Here is a 23,391-nt window from a genome sequence, read left to right as displayed (position 1 = left end):
GTTTATAGATGCCAACTCCATACACCAGGGCTGGGCACACAGAGATGGACCAGAGCAGCCCGTGCCCTTGAGAAGCTTCAAGTCTAGGGAAGGAGTCAGAAAGGCAAGCAGATGGATCCCAGAGAGACAAACCAAGTGCCATGGAAACTGGGAGGGGGTGGGGGTTACCATGCATTGATGAAAGAACAAGGAAGGAAGACTTCTCAGAGGAGGGAGGCCAGAAAGAAACAGAAGGTTTTGATAAGAGAGGGCAGGAAAAGCCTGCTGGGGAAGAGAAAAGCATAAGCTGGCCAGCATGGCATGTTTGGTGTGGGCAATGCTGGGCAGGCTGGGAATGTGGCAGGAAATGGAGGTGGGGCTGGGGCAGGCAGGTCCCCGTAGGCCACGTGAAGGTGTCAGCATTTTACTCGAGGGCAATGGGGAGTCACGGAAGGATCCTGAGCAGGGGTGGTCCAAGATCCCTGTCTTGCTGGTGGTGGTGAGCATGGAGGATGGGCTGGAGAGGTGAGTGAGGGGGCAGCTGAGGGAATCAGAGAGAGGTGGCAAGTCCTGCCCTCTGATGCTGCCCGTGGGGGCCGCCAGGAGGGTGTGCTGGGGATCCTTTCTAAGACGAAATCCACAGGAGTTGATGACCAATTCCATGTGGGGGTGAGAGGGAGGTGTCGAGGATGACTGTGCGTTGGATGATTCCTAATTCTAGCTCAGGAGCCTGGGTGGCTGGTGACGCCATTCTCAGAGGCAGGGGAATATGGGGGGGTGGGTCAGGGTGGGAGGGTGGTAGGCCTGGGTCCCCCAGCTTGAGAAGCCAGTGAGGCAGACAGGTCTTGGGGGAGGAGCTCTGGGCAGGGGCCTGGGCAGAAGAGTGAGCCCTGGATACGTGAGCACAGCCAGAGCCCTGGAGTGGAGGAGTTGCCCAGAAGAGCAGATGGCAGGGGAGGGCGCCAGGCCTGGGGAACAGGCACATTTGAGGGGCGGGTATAGGGAACAAGCCCATGATGGCGGCCTTGGGGGACCGGCCCAAGGGGCGGTGGCAGTGACGGAGGGCACCACAGACAACAGGCAGCATGGCAACCCCAGGCAGACAGAGTTTCCTGCGGCCCCGGTGGGGGCTGAGAGGCTTTGGTCTTTGGTCTTGGCAGAGGGATTTTGGTGGGAGTTGGTGACCCCCTAGAGTCCAGACTTCCTAACCCTCACTCCGCCTCTCACTTCCATCCTGGGCCAATTCAACCGGTCATTCCTTAAGACCTCTCTAGTTCTCTGCCCATAGCTGGGGGTTGAGCCAATGGCTCACCGTCTCGAGGGCTCACGGATGTCGGGACCACTGAGGGTCCTCACCACTGGGCTCAGCGGAGGAAGCTGGGGCAGGGACCCCCATGCTGCCTACCCCATGGAGATCACCCCTCTGAGGTGTGGGGGGCCTGAGTCCCCTCCACAGAAATCACATCCAGGGCTGTGCTGGTACATGAATGAGATTCAAGTACTGAGTGAGGGCAACTAACCAGCTTCAGGGTCCCAGAGTTAGGGACAGGGTGTGTGTTCCCTTGGGGTCCCCCTGCTATTTGAGGTAAGGGAAGAAGCAGAAGCCGGCTCCGTGTTCTGTGTCAGCAGCAGAACAAATGGTGTGGTGGCCACAGCGGCTCAGAGGTGGGCTGTGGACAGAGGGAGGTCCCAAGGCCCAGTGAGAGGAGTGGATGCGGCAAGGAGGGGTCATTATCATCAGCCCAGAAAAGACTAGGGCCCCAGCGTAGTAGGCCAAGGGCAGGGGCTTGACCACAGCTAAGCTCTGAGGGGCCTCCTCTGGGGAGAAGGTGACAAGGAGAAGGAAGGCTGTGCAAGGAGTGGCCACAGGGAGAAGGGGTGACCCAGTCCAGACAGCCAGTGGGGGGCCGGCAGGAACCTGTGGGTCCCTCCATTCATCTGGTGAACTCCTCCCCAGGCGCGCGACGGTCAGTCAGCAGGGGACCTCGAGGGAAGGCGGGGTCTGGTATGGGGAGCCAGAGCCCTGGCTGAAGTGATCAGTCAGCACTGGTTGATGGTACCCTCCAGCCCCAGAAATGGGGGTGCCCAGAAGACGTGGGCCTGTTGGAAACAGCTCGCTTTGCCATGAGATGAGCAGTATTGCCCTGCTCGCACTCCCTGACTCCCAGGCAGAACCTGCACCCTGGCTCCCAGACAGCTTCACCCGGATGCCCTCCCCTCTCAGACCCTAACCCTAACCCTAACCCTATCAGAGCCCCCAACCCCAGCCTCCAGACCCAGCTCAGAGCCTGCTGCCCCTTGTAGCAGATAGCCCCAGATTTCCGGTTGCATCTAAGGTCAGAGGCAGCAAACACAAAGCACGAGCCTCTCCGGAGCACCCCCAGGCCCAGCTGGCCCCAGAGCCCCCTAGAGCAGCCTGAAGGGCTTCCTTCGTGGCGCTGGAAGGGTTAACCCTGAGCTATTTGCCTCTGTCTCCTGGCTCATCCTGGGTGGGGGGCCAGAGTCAGGAATGCATCTGGGATCACCTCTGCCTCTGCAGCCCCAGAGCACACACACACCTGCAGCCAGCAGCCAGCAGATAGTTTACATATTTGAACCTGGAGCTAAGGTGCCGAGACATAAACAGGAAACTGGATCCCCGGCCTGTGCCCCACTTTCAGGGGCTTTTACCTACTACAAAGAAGTTCCTCCTACTTGCCTTTCTTCTGGTGGCTTTTCTGCCTCCTTTTCAAAGGCATTGGGCTGGGGGGTGGGGTGTTCAGCGTGACCCTGTGACATGGCTCAAAGCGGCCTCCTGCTCCTGGCCAGGGGTCTGGGCCTCTGAGGGTCCGCAGGTGGTGGCGACATTGACACAGGTCCAAAGCCCAGGCCGGCACCTGGCTGACCCTGTGTGCCTGAGGCCTCTGCCAGGTCCGGAACCAACTTGCCTACTGGGCGGCCACATACCACCCTCCGTCACCAGGGCTAGGCAGGCCTCGGGTCCTGCTCAGATACACACGTCCAGGCCTGAGTGTTGTCCTGAGTGTCCTTGGAGGACAGGAGTGTTAGGCCGGAGCTGGGGAGCAGCTGAGGCCTGAGCCTAGATCGGTGGGTCAGGCAGGCCTCGGGCGCTGGCTCTGGGCTCCCACTGCCTTCCCAGTGAACGTCAGACTCCTTGGCTGGACACTCAAGGTCTTCCGTGACCTTCTCCAGCTTCCTCACCCACTGGCTGCTCTCACGCCCAGTACGTTGTACGAGTAGGCTTGGAGGCCTAATCCTCCAGGAAGCTTCCCCTGATCTTCTCAGACCAAATCCATTGCTGCTTCCTCCGGTGCCCCCTGCCGATTACACCCCCAGAGGCAGGCCAGCTGTGAATACAGGGCCCCCCCCCCCGCCACCCCACCCCAGCGTGAGCCACTCAGGGTAGCTCAAGTCACCCTGTGCCATGTGCATAGTGGGCCCTCGGTAAAAGTGGAACCAAACTGAACTGCACTCCCCGAGTTCAGGGATCCTCATCTTATACCTCCTATCCCCGCGTGCGGTGCACACCCACGGAACGCTCAGACCACCCCCTCCCCCCATTTTGGAGCTTTGCACTGTTCCTGGGTGCCCTCTGGTGGACCAAACTCAGAATCGTTCTCTGTCCTCCACCTTCTCAAGATCTCAGTTTCCCCACATGGGAGGTGGAAAGATTTTTCTACTCCTGGGGCTGGGATGTGGATATTACCAAGAAATGGATGAGAAGGCCCTCTGGAGGCTTAGAAAACCTGCTAAAGGAAGGCAGGACCCCATGGCTATCCCACCGCCAGGCCGGGTCTTGCTCGCCTGTGTCTCCTCGTGGCGCACAGGGCCGAGCGCTTGCCGTGGGCCAGGCACGTTCTAAATGCTTCACACGTACTGATGCGTTTAATCCTCTCAGCAGAAGCTTTGCACAACCAAGCCTCCTCCCTCCCTGTCCTCTATTCAGCTAGGTGTTTTAGAAGGTCCTAGAAAGGACTGGGGAGGGATGGGCTGAGAGGTGGCCCTGCTGAGGCCTGTCACCGGGGCATGTGTGCGCATGTTCGTGCACGTGCTCGTGTGTGGGCCTGCGTGCACGCGCAGGTTTGGGGTGGGGGTGTGTGGAACAGGCAACGTGACAGGTGGCGTTGGCGTTCCTGGGCTCCAAGCGGCTTTGCCATTCCCATCCGTCCCTCCTGGGGGGTCCTGTGGGCAAACTCCAAGAAAGCAGCGGGCAGGGAGGCGGCAGATTTCTGATGGCAAAAATAGCCCGCTTCAGAGTTCAATAGGGACTGATTAAAGCAGTAAAGGAGAAAAGCCCCAAACAAGCATCTCCAAGCAAAGTAGGAGAAGGATTTGAGATTGGAGGGGAGGAGGCACGTGCTCTGGGAGATGGTGAATCTCTGTGGACTCAAGAGGGACACATTACCCCCTAGACATTGCTTCTGGCCTCATATCAGCCTTGGAAGAGTGGGAGAAGCAGGAAGCAATGAAGTCAAGGTGAGCCCAGGTGAGCCACGCTCTGTATTAGGTGTTAATAAATAGTGCCAGTTCTCAGCCTTAGGGACACCCTATGAGTCAAGGGATGGAGAAAGGACTGTTGTCCTGGGGAGGGAGATGGGACGCAGGAAAGGCATGCGACCAGAGTCTACATGTGTGGGGAGAGACAGATCCTAGGGGGGCTCATCACGGAGGACTTCCTGGAGGAGGGACCTCTCCTAGAACAGCTTGAATGTGGACCTGAGCTCATTCCCAACTCTTCCCTGTTCTTGGTTGGGAGTTCAAATGCTTTCTCGGAGAAACGGAGGCAAGCTGGGGGAGACATTTGCTTCCGCTAAGTCACAGCTCCCGGCCAAGCTGGTTCATCAAAACTACCATTTTCTTCAGGGCTGGTGATGGGGAGAGAGATGGTGGAGGTTCTGGTGCCCACTGGGGGTACCCACATTCTTTCCCCATACAGGGATGATGTGCCTCTTTGTTTCGTAACTATGGAAGCTGGAAGGGGGAGCTGGAAGAGGTAGTGGGGTGAGCCAGGGCATGGCTGAGCTGGACCTTCAGGAACCTCATCTACAGCACGCGTGTGACCTCTAAGAGCCAACCTCTGCGGCCAGGGTGACTAGTGTGAGGACATAAGGAGGGCCTAGGTTTCTGGTTCTTTGGACCCTCCGGGGCTGAGGTGAGGAGGGGCTGGGCTGAGAGGGAGGGGGTTGGGGGGTCAGCAGGGCTGACAGGGGAGGCTCTGAGCAGCAAGCCCTGGGGGGCTCAGATGCTGCCTTTTCTTCCAGTCAAGGTGTCTGGCAGAAGCTGGAGAGGCAGAGGGAGGGTGGGGAGGGGGTCCTCTGCTGAGGTGTCAGGGAAGGCCAAAGGGCAGGGGCCAGCAAACCAACAGCCGACAATAGACAACTGCAGGGCAACCACCCTCGCTGCCAGTGAACCTGACTCCCTGGCTTCACGTGGACCCCGCAAAACTGGTGCCGGGGGGAGATACACACACACACACTCGAGGAGCCCCCAGCCCTATGGCAGCAGCCCGGCCCCACCTTGCCTGTGCCCCAACCTCAGCCCCTGTTGCTGCTGGGAGGACAGAGGAGCTGAATGAGGGTCCAGGGGCTGGAAGGCATGTTCCGAGGAAGGTTCTGCCCATTCAGCATTCAGCACCATCCCTAAGCCACACCTGGCCCGAGAGGGCGGCACAGCCACGCTGCCGGAGAGGCACCCGAGGGTCTGCAGCTGACTTAAGGCCACACAGCCCGCCACCGGCTCTCCCTGCTCTAGTACCAGGGGCCGGTCTCATGGTTTCACTTCCAGAATCCTCATGGGCGGAACCAGGAGAAAGCTTACATACAACACCTTATCTTATGGCAGGGGAAACTGAGGTCCTTAGGGCGAAGACCAAGTCATACAGAGAGTTGAGGCCGGGGGGTGCCAGCCAGATGGGAGGAGGGCAGACCTGGGGCATGTGTGGCGGCCCCCGGCCTGAGCCCCACCTAGGGACAGGGCGGAGCCGCCTGGGGCCCCCCGTACCCACAGCTTCACTCATCCACAGAAAAGCCCCAACTTTTCCTGTGGGCACATTTCAACCTCACCAAATCAGCTAATTATTGACAGTTGGTGAAGAGGAGATTTCACTTTTTCCTCCTGTTAAACTGCTCCTAATTAGTTCCCTGTCACCATGGCTGGCTCGCCCGCCCGCCGCCCGCCGTCGGTAATCCCGCTGCACAGTGTCTCATTAACCTTTTGCTCCTCTCCTGCCGCCTGCCAACAAGATGAAGACAAAAACAGATTGTCGAACAATGGCACCGGCTTGTATGTGCAGCCCAGTTCCCCAGCCTCCCCCCCTCCCAGAGCTCCCGGGGGGAATCGCGAGGGAAAGAGAGGGGAATGGGGTGGGGGAGAGCCCAGAGGAATCGAAGGAGAGAGGCACAAAGAGAGAGAGAAACAGGCAGGGCCATGGGCAGGGTACTTGGCCAAGGTACTGCTTCTTGAACCTTAACGAGGTTCATTAAATGGGATTGGAAGCACTCCCAGGTGGGGAACACCGGCTGTCAGAATTGGAGGGACATTCACCATCCCCAGGTCCAGCCTCTTGTGGCAGCCAAGCCCATGGGCCCAGAGACTGGACCTTGGACATCTCCCTCGAGGAAGCTGAGACACCAGCATACGTGTGTGTGTGTGTGTGTGTGTGTGTGTGCGCGCGTGCGCGCATGCATGTATATGTCTGAGGGAGGACAGAGATGACCGCGTTGGCCTGGGGCCCAGAGCCCCAATCTCCAGAGAGGGCAGGGCCAGAAAGGTCACCACAAATCAGGCCCCACATGCCACAGGGAGGCCTCTGCAGCCCGCCTGACCCAGCACAGCCCTGGGCAAGCTCCAACACAGCCCTCTCCTTTCCATCATAGCTGCACCATCACCTGACATTCCTCGGTTATTTGGCTTCTGTCTGCACCCCCAGAACAGAGGCTCCCTGAGAGCAGGGGGCTATGACATGGCCCTCCAAGTTACAAGCAAAAGGGGAAATCCCCCCAGTATCTGGGTGCAGATGGGCCCGTCCATGCTGGGCTGAGCTGGCCTTGGCCAATGCCCTACAGCCTTAATCTGAAGGTCACAGTGTCCACCGGGGCAGACCCCACACTCCCGGCAACAGGACCGGGGCTCAGAAGGGAGGCCAGACCTTGCTCCCCTGTCCTCACACCCAAGTTCCTAAGGAGGCTCCCTACCCAAACTGCTGGCCCATAGACCCCCTACCCCCGCCTCCTGCCTCAGCTCTGGGTTAGAGAACAAAGGCACAAACACCTGCGTCAGAAGGTCCCTGTGAACCTGAACATGGATTCCCCATGAAGGACGAGGGCTGGGTGAGGGCACTGGAATGTTCCTACCGATAAATGAGCAAGGAGCCATCTGGGGCTCAGACTTGGGCCTTCTCATTTTATAGCGAGATGGGGGTGGGCTGAGGAGGGTTATGGAATCCTTTTGTGGGTACAGAGCTTATTCCATCATTACCAACTTTGGACCTTGGGCAAGGTCCTTAACCTTGATGTGCCTCAGTTTTCTCATTTGTAAACGTGGAATAATACTGGTACGAACCTCACAGGACTGTCATGTTCTGGGTCCACATTTTACCACCACAGTCAACCAGGCCCTTGTACTTACTGGACCCCAGGACCTCTTGGAGGCCATGCCTTTCTACCCTGGGCTGTGTGATTGCTTCCCCATCACTGCCTTTTCTCCAGGCCCCCACCCCCCCATCTCACAGAACACCAATGAGTGAAATTATCTTTGCTGTTCTCCAATGGCTTCCCATCCCTGAGTTCATTTCTCTGAACAAAGGGAGAAACCTGACTGCCGTTTTGCCTCCTAGACTGCCTCGCCCAGCCACACCCCCTGATTGTTGTCAACTCCTAGTGCCCTGGCAGCAGCTCACTTGCAGGGAGCCCCCTCCTCCTCGAAATGCCCTTGTCCTCAGCGTCCATGAAACTGCTCATCAGGGTTCTTCCCTGCCTGCTCCTGCCCTCTTTTAACAGCTTTTCTTCCTTCTACAGAGACCTCAACCCTTCCAGGACTTCAGTCCCTACCATGCATCAAAGGTTCCCTGTTCCCCAGCCAAAATCTCGCCCCAGAGCCTGAGACACACACATCTAACTGTCTAGGCAACACCCTTTGATAAACAGTAATACCTTGGACTTGAGGGGCATTAGGAAGATTTAATACAAGGCATGCAGAGTTCCCGGCATACGACCTGGCCTAGTAGATGTTTGGCAAATGGTAGGTATTATTATTATTTGCAATTTTAGTTTTAAAATTAGCACCATTTTAATAGGCAGAAATACTAATTTGAAAAGCGCGGACAAAACTCTCTCCCAGGGGGACTTCCCTGGCGGGCCAGTGGTTAAGACTTCGCCTTCCATTGCAGGGGGTGCGGGTTCGATCCCTGGTCGGGGAGCCAAGATCCTACACGCATCACGGCCAAAAAAACCAAAACATAAAACAGAAGCAATATTGTAACAAATTCAATAAAGACTTGAAAAAATGGTCCACATCAAAAAAAAAAAAAAATCTTAAAAAACACCCCCAAAACTCTCTCCCAGGGATTGAAGAGGGGATTGAAGTTCTTTCTTCAACCTCTGGGGTTAGTGGGTTGGAAACCCCACACCAGTCACTGCAGGCCAGCCATTCTGGGAACCAGTTCCTAAATTCCATCTCCAGGTCACCTAATTAATTAATTAGCGTTCCAGTGATTACTCCTGTTGACAACCTTGGTGGCTCTTGGCAAGGTTGGGTCAGCCCAAGCAGGTCCAGACTTATTGTGGCAAATCACATTGGCTTCTGGGATGTGAGACATGATCCCCACATGGCAGAAGCAGCGCGTCGTTAGAGAGAATTAAGTGGGAGGAAGAATGGGGGAACGAGGTCCTCTCAGCCAAACACCCCATTATGCACAGGCCCGCCCGCATCCTGTTGGGGTTGATGCAGGTGAGGAGGGGGCTCTGAAGATCACGTCCCTACCCTCCTTTCCCAGAGAACAGACTTATTACAAAATGACTATATTCTTTCCAACTAGACAAGGAGGCTTGGGTTGCAACGAGAAGGATTTTGGTTAGACACCCAGAAGAACTAACTTCCATGCCTATTTGTGGCAGACATGGGGGAAGGGAGAAGCCTGGACGTTGACTCACTTAGGCCAGGGCTGCTCACTTAGAACACCTCTCTGCAGCCGGAGCTGGAGGCCCGAGTGACGGGACTGTGGCCATTTCTCCATTATTTGCCCCAAGGGAACACCCGCCCTTAGACCCGTAGCACTCCTAGACTCTTCCCCACCACAGGGAGGCCCCAGCTTCCTCCTCTCTACACTGTCTCAGGGTAGGTGAAGGGAAAAGAGTGAGAAGAGAACATCCTACAGGACAAGCAGATGCAACATCTCCTGGGAGCTCTGGACTGGGAGTGAGCCTCTGGGGTGTCCTTCTATATTTGCACGTGGCTTCTGTGACTTTGGGCCGGGTCCTTGGCTGCTCTGGGTCTCCATTTGCCCCAGCAGAGCCAGGAGGGTGGTAGACTGGATGACCTTGAAAATCCTTCCAGTGGGACAGGCTCATGGGGTTTCTCTGCCCTGGCTCCCTCTCCTGTGCAGACAGGTAGAGCTATGGGAGCCGGCTACTTGAAGCTTCTGAACACAGTGGTACCTGCAAGCACCTGGGGCACTCTGACTCTTGCCCAGAACTGCAGACTCAGCCCAGCTGTTACAAAGAGATGCCGTCAGTGGATCTGGGGAGCGGCGGGCCCAGGCCTTCCAGACAGGGATGCCAGGACCGCCGAGAAGTGCCCGCCCTCTCGTCTTCTGAGCTCCCAGGCAACCTGGAGCCCCCAGCTCTATTTGGAGTCCCCAAGCATCAGGATATAGCTGTTCAGCTTTCGGGTTGAGGGGAAGGATGGGGAGGCGTATCCCTGCTCCACGGCAAGGCTGGGCCCTGTGGGTGTGAGGTTACTGCTGAGCTTCCCATCCTGTGTGCGCTGGCCTGGCCCCCGACATAGGAGCCCCATCCCATTATAATTTCCTCCTGAAACTCTGGGGCTCAGTGGAGGCAAGTGACTCCTGTCCTCACCCTCTTCGGGCCCTGGAGGCTGGGTCACTACCTCCTACTCTAAGACCCTGGGTCTCCAGTCCTCACAGTCCCAGTGTAACACCCCAGGACCCTTATTTCCACCTTCCCCAACTCCCCTGGAGGAACCGGCATCCCTCCCGCCCCGCAGGGTCAGTCCTGCGGTCACGGATTCAGAAGCGTCCATCTGCGGCCACAGCCCCCATCTTCCCATGGGTTCTGTAACTCCAAATACCATGATCATTCTTTGCCCTCCTTGGGTCTGCCTCTGCACCAAACCTTGCTTTTCCCACTCGGCTTGCTCATGCTTCTTCACCCCCACCCAGCTAAGATTCTGGGGTCCTTTGCTCCTCCTGAACTCCTACCAGCCTCCCGAATGCCTCACCCAACCAGACGAAACTGGAGCAGGCCCCGTACCTCTGGGTAGACAGGCCCTGGCCATCCCCACAGACCTGTGTCCACCCCCAGCCGTCCCCTCCTCTGACCCCCGGCACTGCCCACCAGGCTCTCTGACTTCCTTAGTCCCCTGTCTCTCCCGTTCTCCCCTCTGAAGGTCTCCAGCCTTCTCCATGGTCCTCTGACCTTTGACCTCCCCCTTCCCACCCACCTCCTTCCTCTCTGCTCAGTCATGAGAACACAGGAGCTATCAGATCAACTTCCTTAACCTCCCCACCCCCGAACTCCACCCCCCAACCAACATTTGCCTCCCCCTGCTAAAGTGGGGAGGGGTCTCCCCCACCCAGGCGAATCCTTTGAACCCCTTGTCTGCGTTCTGACTCCCCCACTTCACGGACTTTGCTCTCTGTCCTCCTCCTCCAGTGTCCTTCTTCTCTCCTGGTGCCTTCCCTTTGCATTTACACAAGCTCCAGTCTCTCCCATTTTAAAAGAGTGAAAATAAATAAAAGCCTCTCTTGATCCCACATCTCATTCCAGCTCTGGGTCTGCTTCTCTTTGTTCCCCCGGTACCAAGCCTCTAGACCAAGCGGTCAGCCTGCCAACCCATTTCCTTACCCCGCAGCTGGGCTCCACCCCTCGGGATGGGGTTTGCCTTCACGAACTGAGACCCCAATGGGCGCTCTTCAACCCCACGGAGCTTGACCTCTCGGGAGGGTCTGACCCTGTGGATGCCCCCCAACTCCAGTCTCACTTGGCTCTGTCCTTACCTCCCTGGCCACTTGTCCTTGGGCAGCTCCCCTCCCCAGGGCCTATTTTCTCCACACGCTCCTGGGTTGATCCCACCCACCATTCTGGCTTCCATCACTGTTTTATGCTGGGGGCTCCTACTTCTGTCCCTCCAGCCCAGGCCTCTCTCCTGGCTTCTAGACCCAAAGCCAGCTTCCACGGGGCACCTCTGTTCACAAGTTCCACAGGTTCTTCAAACCCCACGCGTGCATCCAGCTCTACATGCTGTCCTCCTGCACGCCGGCCCCTCCTCATCTCCGTCTTGCCGGGTTGTTCAAAACCAGAAAGCCGGGCGCACATCCTGCCGGTTCCCTGTCCTCCCACCACACGCAGTTCTTCATCAGATCCTGATGAAGCTGCCTCCTAACTCTCTCTTAAAGGACCCACTTCCCTCCATGCCTGCTGCCAGCAGCCTGGTCCAAGCCGCCATCATCTCTCGCTGGACTCCCGCCACCGCCTCCTGAAGGCTCTTTCTCCAGAGCTCCAACGCAGCCTCACCATACAGCCATGGGGACCGTTCAAAATCAGGAATCTGTGGTCTTGCTCTGCCCAGCTCTTCTGGTAACGTCTACCCACTGCGCTGGCTTCCAAGTTCCCGGCACCCGCTGACGTCAGGGCCCCGTACCTGGCCCACCTCATCTTCCCCACTCTCTGCCCAAGAGGCAGGCTTTCCTCAGCTGTGTGCCGCCTCCCTTCATACCAGGTGACCTCAGCCTATGTGTCCCCTCACCTCTTACACACCTGGCCAGCTCTAGCCCATCCTTCAGGCCCCCATGAAATGCCACTTCTCTCTAAGCTCTGTTTGGGCCCCTACTGTCTCCTCCCATGGTCAAACTCCTCCCATCTTAACACTGCTCACCCTTCACTTGCTATTCCGTTTCATCGCTGTGTTCACTGCTTGACCCTTGACCCTGAGAGGTCAGAGCCTGGGCCCGTCTCATTCACCGTCTAACCCCAGTACCTAGCTAGCACAGGGCTAAGGTGTCAGCACCGAGTAGGTATTGGTTCATAAGTGACCGAACGGCAACCCTCCCTGTCCTGCCCTTGAGCCCCTCCCTCCACTGACCTCTGACATCTGGGGAAAGAGGCTGATGGCCAGCGGCAGGGCCAGGCCAAAGGCTGCCAGGCACACGAGGCTTTGCACGGGGAGGAGCAGCCGGGGGCGCGCCTGCAGGAGAGCTGTCCTGTTGGGGAGAGAGAAGGGGGGCGCCCATGAGACCCGGAGACAGGGTGAGCTGGCCATTAACCACCATGCCGGGTCCCGCTGGGTCTGAGGGCCAGGCCCAGCCCATAGCTAAGTAGCTGTGGAGGAATTCTATCTTTGGGACCGTCCGCCGGTGGCAGCCCTCTCCCCTGGCCATGTCCTGAAGGACGTTGCTGGTTAAATTCTCAACCATAAATCATAAATGAGCACCTGTGGGGCACCCACCCCACTGTGCATCCAGCCCTGCGCAAAGAAGGCCACGTGTGGGGTAGACGATAGAGGAGGCTGTCGGCCCCTGCTCCTGTGCAGGGGGTGGGGGGCCCACGTGGGGACAGAGCGGAGGAAGATGGGCCTTGAAGGCAGCACATATTGCAATAGTGAAAAAACCACACACGCATTCACGCACATGCACGCACAAGCACGCGTACGCACGCGCGCACAGCCAGGAGAGGATGACCTCTTCTGGGTATGGGAACAGAACACACCCTGCTGACCACCTTGTCACCTTCGATCCAAGAGCCACAGTGACTTGCCCAAGGCCAAGACCAAGTCTGCGGGAGGCAAGCAGGGCTGCTGTGTGGGTTCCTCTGACTCCCTAAAAGTGCTGTCACTGAGCTGCTCTGGCTCTTGCCTTAAGGACCCTTTGCCCGCTGCATCACCAGTTCACAGTTGGCACCCCTCCCCACGGTGAACAAAAGAGCTGGGGTTCTTGGGCAGGAGAGGGGTACGAAAGCCTCCCTCCAGGGCCCTGGGTCCCCCAGCCCCATGACAAAACGGCCTCTCCAGACAGAGTGGAGGGCAGAGCAGCTGGCGAGTCCACCTTCACTGCGTTGTCCCTCAGAACACTTCGCTCTGTATAATCCACCAGGCATTCTACTTGGGGAGGCCTGAGGTGGCATGTGTCAGCAAGATGGATTATTTGCCAAGGGATGTTGGGTGGGTACGCATGCTGCCCTGGGTCAGCGTCAGCCTCCACCGGACTGAGACTGGCTCCTGGTGTGAAGAAGCTATAACCAGGGCTCTTGCCCCTCCCCTCCTGGAGCAGCGCTGCTGTGGCCACAGGCAGGGGAGAGGCTCTTCTGGGGGCAGCGCCTCAGTGTCGGGGCAGGCAAACCCCGCACCACCTTCACCTCCTGGCACATGAATCCCAAAAGCAGCTGGCTCTAAGGCGACAGCAAAACTGGGAGCAGCAGTCCTCAAACTTTAGTATCTAGGCAGTGGTTAAAAATGCAGACTCCCCCATGAGATCCTGATTCAGTTGGTACTACACCTGGGAACCTTCCCTGAGTCTAAAACAGGTGATCCCCAGACCACACTTTTGGGAAACTCTGGCCCAGGATGTTCCTACTTAGGTACCAATAACAATCCAATTACTCGTAAATTCTGTGCAAGTAAAAGACCTGGACACAGTAAGTGCTCAGTGAGGTGTGTTAGTATTGCTGCTGTTACCGCCCTTGTTACCAGCAGGAAGGAGGGAGGATCCTGGTGGCTGGGTTGTCCTCCAGCCCTTCCCACTGGCCCAGACTCCAAGATCTGTCCAGTTGTTGAATTAAGCCTGAACTGAGCTATTGGGGAGGAGAATTTCCACAGGATTAAGAACAGGGGGACAAAGGTGCCCAAATCAAACTCAAGCCCTTCTGGCATCCCCTCTGCCTTGGTCCAGTGCCCCCATCTTCTCCCTCTCCTCCAGGTGAGCCTTACCCCCCTCTTCCCCACGGACTCAGCCTGAGGCCTCCTGGGCTTCCAAGGGAGTCATGGAGGGCTGGGATAAGGCTGAGATGGGTCCTGAGATGTTTTCAACTCAGATTAACTTCTCCAGCAGGACCAGAAGGTGGGCACTCTTGCTCCCGTGGCAGCAACTGGGAGCTCAGTCCCTGAGGGTGGCCAGAGCAGAGGGGAGGGGACAGGAGGTTGTGTGGTCCCTGGAGGCACCGCCCCGAGGGAGGATCATGGGAGGGAGGTTCCCTCCCTGGCAGGTGAGGGGCAGGACATTGACTCATTCGGTAGGGACACTGGACAGACCCCTTCTATGTGGGGCTGCGACCTTGGTTCCTCTCTCCGGGTGGCTGGCTGAAGTCCCCACTGTGAAAGGGATCCAGAAAGTCCAAGGCCTGTCCTCCCCACTCAGGAAGGAGGAAGGTTCAGACAGCAGCCAACAGGAGCCTCTGAAGTCCCAGCCCAGGCGGGAGAGTGAACACAGCAGGACAGGGGGAGGGGAGGAGGAGAGGGAAATGGCAGGGAGGAATTGGAAAGGCAGCTGGGGGAGTTAAAATATGCAGATGGAGAGATGTGCGAATGCCTGGGAGAGAGGAAAGACCCGGATCCCCGGGAATGAGGGAGGCTGGGGAGCGGCCTCAGGAGCTACCGTGGAGGGTGTGGCCTGAACCCTGACCAAGATGAGACCCAGCCTAGGAGGGCAGAAAAGTCCAGGCCCGGGCCAGGGCCAGGGATGCAGAGCTGGGGGAGAGACCCCCCCACAGCTGCCTCCGAGTTGGGGGGCGGGGCTACTCTCCGGGCCCTGAGTCCAAAACCAGCTTCCTCCCCAGGACAGTGGAGCTGGAGTGGAGCCCTGGGCCTGAGGGAAGGTCCGGTGGAGAGTGAGGGGTGGGGCGTACGCCCCTCAGAGAGAGGCCCTGCTCGGCAGAGTGGAGGATTCTCGGCTTCTGACGGGAGACCCTTTTCCTTTCATCTCAGAGACAGGGACACCTGAAGACGCCGCCCACCTCTGCTATCCCAGCAGGAAAGCCAGGGTCCTCCCAGAGAGGAGAAACTGAGGCCGGGGCCAAGCCAGCCTCGCTGCCACACAACAGCTTGTCTCCCCATTGCCGTGCATTCCCTCAGCACTTGGAGCAGTTTTACTTTTGCGCTCCATTAATTTGCAAGCAGGCTGCTTTGTAAGTGTTCTTTTGTCTTTTTTCCCTGGCTGTCCTGACTCCCTCACCCAACCGGGGGCTCCCGAGGGTCGAGGGTAGGGCTGCCTCCCCCATCAGCCTCCCCAGCAGAGGCCCTTCCATTAGCACCCTGCATGGAAAGGCCGTGGGGTGCCCGGCAGGGGGGCCCCGGCCAAGAGCCAGGGGCCCGCTGGATGGTGCAAAGTGCCAAGCTCTAGTGGACAAGGTGGTGAGGGGGGCAGTGACATCATTCTCCAGGTGGGAAACTGACCAGCCCCCCGGGACTCCTGCCAGGAGTCTCAGTTGGTGCCGGACCTGCCCTGCCCCCCACCTCACAGTCTGGCAGCTCCCACCCCCCTCCCGCCCCATGTATATGAGGTTAATTATGGCTTTGAGGGTGCAAACTGAGTCTTGTTCGTCTTGATATTCCTGGGGGAACCCATACTGGACTCTTTCTCCTCCTCAGAGACCCTCCCACAAGCTTCAGGGAAGGACCAACTAAATACAAGTCTTCCAGGAGACCAATGGCTAACCCTCTTCTACCTACCCGAGGGGCTTCCTTTGACCCTGAGCTGAGCCAGATGCAGGGCACCCGCAGTCCAGGTTGATTCCAGGCTGGGACAGTCAGAACTAGAACAATCCCACCCCACCTCCCAAGCCTCCCAAAGCTAAGTTTAAGCCCCCAACCAATGGGACACTAACCATCACTCCACTTTCTGTAAACCCAGCTCAGATGGCACCCAGAAGGCATCACAGACCACATTTTTCCCCAGCAAATTCCAGGTTCAAGATTCAGTAGCCTTGAAGACAGAAGCCCTCCCTTCCTCATTTGCCCAGTGGTGTCCTTGTATGCACTTGCAGTCGCTGGTATTTGGGAACAGCCTCAGTTCACCAGAGAGCGGCGTATACGAGGATCAGGGGCACCGAAGGAATCACTTCCCATGATTTATTTTTGCAACTTCCAGAGGAGATTAATATTCTTAAGTCTCAGTGTTCAACACACCATCCCTTGCTCAGGTAGCCACGCCCACTATGCACCTCCCCCACTCTTCCAGGGGATGAAGAAATCATCCCCTCAGCTGGACACAGGGCCCCTTGTCAGCAGGTGCAATGAGAGAGCGTGCTTTGCTTCTGTTGGGTTGGGCTCTTCAAGGTCCACGCAACAGGGTCACACCTTGCCCAGAAAGCCCTCCCTTCCACCAAAATCCTATCTTACTCTCAGTGCCAGCTGCAGCCTCTTTCCTCTGGACCAGCCCTCCCCTCAAGGTCACCCTGACCCTGTTCCCACACTGCCGGGTCCCACCTGCAGCTGACCTTTGTGTGGGTCCTGCCCTTATCAAAACACAGGCTTTCTGAGGCCAGTTCCCCAAATCTGCCCCTCTCCTGTCTCCATGCGGGGTGGATTCCAAAGACAGGCTGATTATGTGCTGTGATCCAAAAATCCAAGAGGCAGCCAGTGTGGTAGGAAGAGCCCAGCTTTGCAGCCGTATTCCTGGGCCCTGCCTGGCTCTGCCACTTCCTAGTGTGTGACTGTAAGCAGATGATACAACCTCTCTTTGCCTTCCTTTCCTTGTCTGTAAAATGGGGACATCATGCTCACCTCTTTGCACTGTTGTGAAGGTTAAATGAGATCATTCATTCGTCCAACAAACACTGAGCATCACTGTGTGCTAGGAACTCTGCTAGACACTGTGCAGGGCAGTAAACAAAAGAATTGACCTGCCTCCATGGAGATGACCTTCTAATGAAGCAGACAGATAGCATATAACTAAATAAAGAATCTCAGCTATCGATAAGTGCTGTGAGTAAAAATAAGGCAGTGTATTGGGGAAGAAGTCCTGGTGGCTGTAATCTCGATGGGTTGGTCAGGGAGGGCCTCGTTGAGGAGATGGCATTTGGGGGGGACCCGGCTGGGAGAGGACTGGGATGCAGCCAGTGCTTAGCTGTTAAGTGTTAGCCGTTATTGTAATTTGTTTTCTGGGACTACGAAGGTCCCCACATTGGGGAGAAGCCCCTGATCCAGAGCCCCAGAGGGAGTGGCCCCGAGCCCATCCACTGCCTTGAGGTGCCCCTCCCAGGCTGGGCCCCCGGGAAGGAGGAAGCGATCACCTCTTCACTTTTATCTGCACCAGACCTCCAAGCCTTTGCTCATCTGGCTCCCCACACCTGGAACCCTTCCCTTCCCGTTGCCATCCTCCTAGATATTCCCCAACCCTCAGGGCCTGCCCAAACCAGCCCTGCTTCCTCCCTCCTCTCCTCAGCCTCTCCTTCCAGCAGCATTCCCGCCTTTGTGATTCAATTTCACACTCATTAATTAATAGAATCACTCCATCATTGTTCTTATTATTGTATCTCCTTATTTCTTTATGGTCAGGACAAATGTGTTCTCAGAACATCCCTCTGAGGGCGGCAGGGAGGTTAGTACAATTATTGTCTAAATGAAGAAACTGAGGCTCAGTGAGGTGGTGACTTGCCTCACGGCAGATGCCGGAAAGGGATGTGCTGGGCCCAAGTTTAGTCTTCCCACCATAGTCCTCAGACCCTCTTCACCACTGGTCCTGTGCTGTGCACTAATAGACCGCATGCGTGCACACACACACACACACACACACACACACACACACACACACACAACCTAGAACGGCCAGCTCCAGGGCAGGGCCAGCCATGTCCATCGGGACATCCCTCCTAGAACTTAGCACAGGGTCCTGAGCAGCCAAAGTCCATTAATTCTCACAGGATGATTCCAGCAGCCCTGCCAGGGAGAGTTTGAACAAACCAGGAACCTTGCCCTGGGCCAGCAGGTCCCCCTTCCCCCACCCACTCCGCAGCCACGATGGCCTCTGCCCTGGGCCCCAACTCACTTCTCCAGCATGGACATGACGATCGGGGGTAGCACCAGGATGGGCATGGGGAGGACCACCCGCGTCAGCGCCGTCTCCAGCAGGGCCTGAGGGGCAAGCAGAGGCCGTGGTGAGCGGGGCGGGGGTGGGACAGCCTCGGGGCAGCAGCCCTGGAGCCCCTAGGTGTACGTACCACTGCTAAGCACATCTGGCTGAACGGAATCATTCATGGAATCCCTCACGAAGCCATATTCCAAACAACACAAAAAAGCCACCCCCTCTTCCCATAGCAGATCCGCATCACCTGCCACATGTGGGGGGGGTGGAGGCAACCCAGAAGCGGCCCCAACAAGGGGCCTGCGCCCAGGGAGGTGAACCGGGTGGCGGGGTACAGCGGCTGGGAGGAAACATATGGAGGACCTGAGACGTTCTAAAAACAAAGCAGGCACTGGAAGGGCCAGAACAAACAGCTGTGGCCTGCTGAGCCGCGTTGGGGCTCCTGGTGCCCAAGAAGAGGGATTCTGGGATTTACTTTCTTTTCCCTTAAAGACAAAGATTTGGAGGATCTTGCCACTTCCTGGCTCTGGATAAGAGTCTTTCTTAATGACAAGAGGTCAGCTTTGTACGTGGGAAAAGCTTCTGCTGAGTGTCTGCTGTCCCCATATGGGGTCTGCCTGGGGCCTTGCTCTGGGGGCTCCCTCAGGATTCCTGGGGCTGGGGGGGGCTGGTCAAGGCACAGCTCAGTGGCAGTTCTGCACCCTGATGGTCATTGTGATGAGTTCCTCTAACCCCACAGGCTCCCAGCCCTCAGAGAAGGCTCAAGGAATGCTTGTAACCCATGGGTCCCTGGAGTCCCAAATGGCAAGGGGCTGATATAGGCAGGAGAAGGGAAGCCCAGGGCTGCAGAAGAGCTTGGCGTTCCCTGCTGTTTGGACCACAAGGAGGAGTTATCACAGTTGGCCTCCCTCACAGCAAGTAGGGAAGAGGATAGCGCTGGATAGGTTAGGGTGATGTAGGAAATTGAGGCCAAATCCCTCTGATGATGGGCTCAGGGCTAAACATTTCTCCCAGGAACTTGGGTTCTTCGTGACCAGCCTCAGGAAGGCCTGGGAGAGGTCCCTCCAGTCTTCTGAACAGGTGTGGGGATGACAGGGGGCCCAGAGCCTGTGCAGGAAGCAGAGGATGCGGTGTTGGCACTGGCACCCCTGAGCCCCTTGCCCCTCAGAAGCCTTGGACAGACACTTACTTTCCCTGAGATCAGTCAGTGGGGAGGGAAGGACCAGGACAAGAGAAGTGTCTTCCTACCTCAGAGGCTTATGGAGAAGGCCTCAGTGACAGGGTGTGGTGGGGGGCCATGTGGGAGCTCATAAGGGACAGGGCTGGAGCAGAGGGGACCCAGCACTTGGAGGCCAGAGCAGGACAGGCCACTAATTGCCATTAGGATGAAGGCTGGAAAGCACAGGAAGATATACAAGTGGACAGGAATTTTTTTTTTTTTAATTACAATTGCTAGATGGGTGAGGCTGGTGAAACCAGAAGTGAAAGAGGGCCTTCTTGTTACAAAACATTCTTCTCCAAACCACGCCCGTGGCTTCCTGCAAGCCCAAAATCCCTCCGCCTCAACTGCACTCACTCCCTAGTGACTATCACCTGCAGAAGTGCTTACTAGCACACAACCACAAACCATCAGCTTCTATGCGTTGGGAGGATATGAAGGCCCTAGGCCCTAGGTCCCGGGGAAGGGAAAGAAAGCTCTGGGGGGGCCTCCTCTGCCCTTACCAAGTACGAGGTCAGAGAAAGCACATCCAGAGGGGCTGGGACAAGAGATGGGGATGTTTCCCAGTAGTGATGAGGCGACTGGAGAGAAGCAAGGGTGTCTGGTGGGCAGGTGTGGCTGGGGCCAGACCTGAGGCCTGGGGCTCAAACCAATGGGGGGTGGGGGTGGGAGTGGGGTGACGAGGAGAGCTCAAGAGGGCAAGGCAAGGGCGCTGAGGACACAAGCCCCTGGGGAATGAAAGTGTCTAGGGAAAACCGACCACAGCCTCCCTACCAGCCCCCGAGTCCCCAGACGACCCACATGTCTGGCTGCGATCTTGGAGGAGCCCACGAGGTTGCCATCACCATCCAGGACGTCAATCCCCTCCTCCAGCTCCCCGTACCGCATCAGGACCACGTTGCAGATGTTGGCACTGGCTGGAGAGAGAGGGTGGCAGGGAGCCGGCGTGAGGGGGGCGGATGGCATTCTACCCTGCGCAGGAGATCACTGGGCTCCACCCGCACCAAGCAACAAAGGTTTTGAATAAATGCCACGTCTGTTCAAACAGTGGGCGAAGGTGTGGTTCTGCTGCCTATCAGCCTGGTGAAGGATTTGGGGGCCCTTGGGAACCTGGAGAGCAAAGGTGGAAAATAACCAGTGTCAGGAAGGAAAGGGAAACTATTCAGGGCTTAGAGAGCGGCCAGGGATCAAGAACGCTGCTTTCCTGTCCTCAGGCGCAGGCCCCACGGGCAGGCGAAGTGGATGCCCACCTGGGAGGGCTCTTGGGCTTGAAGACGCATCGCCCACACTGGTGCCTGATGCTCCACCATCAGCACCTCAGTCCCTTGGGCTGCCTTTCCGGGCATCCTCTTGAATTCCAGCCCCCCACGTTTAGCCCCTCGCTCCTCAGAATGAATCAAGTTCCCAGAGATTTGCTTCCCCGACAACAGGTGCCAGAGCAGGCAGGCACCTCAGTGCTAACCTGGCACCGCCCCCTCATCATATGGATGGAAAATTGAGGCTCAGAGATGGGGAGTGACTTATCTGAGGTCACACAACAAAGCGGGACAGAGCTGAAAGGCTACAGTGCCTCATCCTTCGGGTACCCAGGAGATGGAAGGGTTTGGGGCGGGGTGTGGTGGGGGTCAGGCACGGCTAAAGGCACACCTTCTACGTTCCTGCTCCACGTGCTTGGGTTTCCTCCTTTGGCCATGCCTCCCCACGTCAGCTGAGATCACGGGGACCTGGGCTGAGGGGAGGGCTCCTGGCTCCTTAGTTCAGCACCGTGTGTCAGAGTTTGGGCGGCCACCCATCAGCTGGTGACTGGCACAGGGAGCCTCTTTCAGCTCCTCCCCCCTGGGATCCACGTGGCTGGCCCTGGGCTCAGGGCCGGGTGTGGGTGCTGACCTCGCCTGAACTCCTCCGGCCCTGTTCCAGGATGGAAGTGGGGGGACTTGGGGGTGGTGGGAGGGTGGGGAGTTCGGGGGGTGACAAATTTGGAGCCCGCCTGCTCCACTCCTCCCCCAAAAGCGCCTTGCTGTGTTTAAAGTTTTAATTTTTGCTAATTAATGTCAATTAATTTTGTATAATGAGTGTTTAATTTTGGGGAGTGTGTGAGCCTGGGAGCGACTGCAGTTCTGGGCTGTGAACGCTGATTAGCATCAACACCTGCTGCTTCCCTACTCCCTCCAGTGGGGGGGGGGACACCAGGGTTTGGGGAGCTGGAGGGCGGCAGGGCCTAGTGGGCAGGTGGAGGAGGACCACAGATGCTCCTGGTACCCAAGCCAACACTGGGGAGCAGAGCGGTCCAGGGCGCCTGCAGCTGGGGGACAGGATTCTGCAGGTGAGGGGTGGCTTGAGGCCCTGGGGGTCTCTGAGCCTCAATCTCCTGTTTCAGTCAAGTGGGGAGGTGGAATAAACAGAGAGGAAGACTGAGATACTCTGCAGTCTTTGGAGAAGAAAAGCAGGAGACCAAATACAGTTTCGAAATGTATTTACAGCACATATGCCATCTCTGAGTAGCTCGTGTTTCCACACGACACACAGGAGCAGTGGGAACCATGCGCAGACCTTTTCGGCACCAGTTCCTCCTGTCTCCACAGCAGGCGTGCTCTCCTGTCTTACACAGGGGCTCTCAACTGGGGCCATCTTCATGAGACATTTGGCAATATTTGGAGACGTTTTTGATGATCACAACCTGGGGGACGGGGGGCTGCTACTGGCATCTAGTGTGATCTCTAGAGACCAAAGATGACTAAACATCCTACAATGCACAGGACAGCCCTCAGAACAAAGAATTTTCCAGCCCAACGTGTCAGTAGTGCTGACGTTGAAAAACCCTCGTCTTAACACACGTCCAGACTGACAGAGTTAGGAAGGTGAATCTGAGGTAAAGGAAGAGAGAATGGGAGTCTGGTTTTCAGGCCAGCTGGGCTTAGGTTCCAGTCCTGACTCTGCATCTCCCCCTCCCCGCCCTCAGAGGTGAGCTCTTGACAGCCCCAGGGCCCCCAGAGTGGCCTTGGGAAGGGGCACCTGGCCTGGGTGTTAGTGACTCGCCCTCTAGTGGTGGCAGGAATGTACTACACCCATCGCACCCCTGGGACGGCCAGGCCCTCAGTACCCAGGAGACCCAATATTAGTCTCTCTTTGGAGAGAATATTGGGGTTTTCTGCCCTGAAAGGCATCAGTCTATGCCCTCTGAGAATCCTTTCCACCACCACCACCACCACTCCAGGAAAGGCAAGGCCACAGGAATGTAGTCCAGGGGAGGAGCAAACTGCTTAAAGCCAGGAGCCAACAGCTGACTCTGCAAACCCCACCCCCTGCCCAGCTTCCCAAGTGTAAAAGGAGGGGCTGCATTTAGTGTCTCCACGGGATCTCTGGGTGCTGTCTGAGCTTACAGGATCTCCAGGTAGAGGGAAGCCAGGGGCGGCTGAGACATATCTAGCCTGACTCTGTGTGTGTGTGTGTGTGTATGTGATGGAGAAAAAGACAGGAGAGAGCATGGTTTTCGAGGTGATGGAGCTGCCCCAGGCTCATGGTGGCATCTCTCCTGCTCTCTGAAATTTCCGAATGTGTGATGTGGCCTCAGAAGGCCTTTGGTTCAAACACAAAACAGGGGGCTTCCCTGGTGGCGCAGTGGTTGAGAGTCCGCCTGCTGATGCAGGGGACACGGGTTCGTGCCCCGGTCTGGGAAGATCCCACATGCCGCAGAGCGGCTGGGCCTGTGAGCCATGGCCGCTGAGCCTGCGCGTCCGGAGCCTGTGCTCTGCGATAGGAGAGGCCACAACAGTGAGAGGCCTGTGTACCGCAAAAAAAACAAAACAAAACAAAACACAAAACCACTTGAGATGAAAGACAAAGCATGAAAGGAAGTGAAAACCCAGCCTCCCTCCCCTCCTGGATGCTTTTGGGGATGACAATGTCCCCTCTCATCTGAGCTCCCTGGCTGGAAAGAAAGAGAAAA

At 57.2% G+C, this 23,391-nt stretch overlaps 1 protein-coding gene across 7 annotated transcripts in view; it reads right to left on the bottom strand.

Annotated features, from left to right (window-relative positions):
* SFXN5 (sideroflexin 5) overlaps positions 1–23,391 on the bottom strand; it is a 116,860-nt gene that overhangs the window by 6,736 nt on the left and 86,733 nt on the right. For 4 of the 7 annotated variants that reach the window (XR_013831163.1, XM_079941511.1, XM_079941512.1 and 1 more), the window contains 3 exons: positions 20,247–20,362; positions 18,191–18,276; positions 12,298–12,415 (listed from right to left, as the gene is read on the bottom strand). Coding sequence is in view for 6 of the 7 variants with exons in the window: in XM_079941511.1 (XP_079797637.1) it covers positions 12,298–12,415; positions 18,191–18,276; positions 20,247–20,362 (320 nt within the window). In the remaining variant the exon portion in view is untranslated. Of the gene's footprint in view, positions 1–5,938; positions 6,211–12,297; positions 12,416–18,190; positions 18,277–20,246; positions 20,363–23,391 lie in introns of those variants that run through there. The other 3 variants (XM_079941515.1, XM_079941516.1, XM_079941513.1) reach the window with 3 other exon arrangements.

This window comes from Stenella coeruleoalba (genome assembly GCF_951394435.1).
Source record: "Stenella coeruleoalba genome assembly, chromosome: 13".
Classification (NCBI taxonomy): domain Eukaryota; kingdom Metazoa; phylum Chordata; class Mammalia; order Artiodactyla; family Delphinidae; genus Stenella; species Stenella coeruleoalba.
Note: the sequence above shows the minus strand (reverse complement) of the source record. Positions and strands in the feature narration are given on the sequence as shown.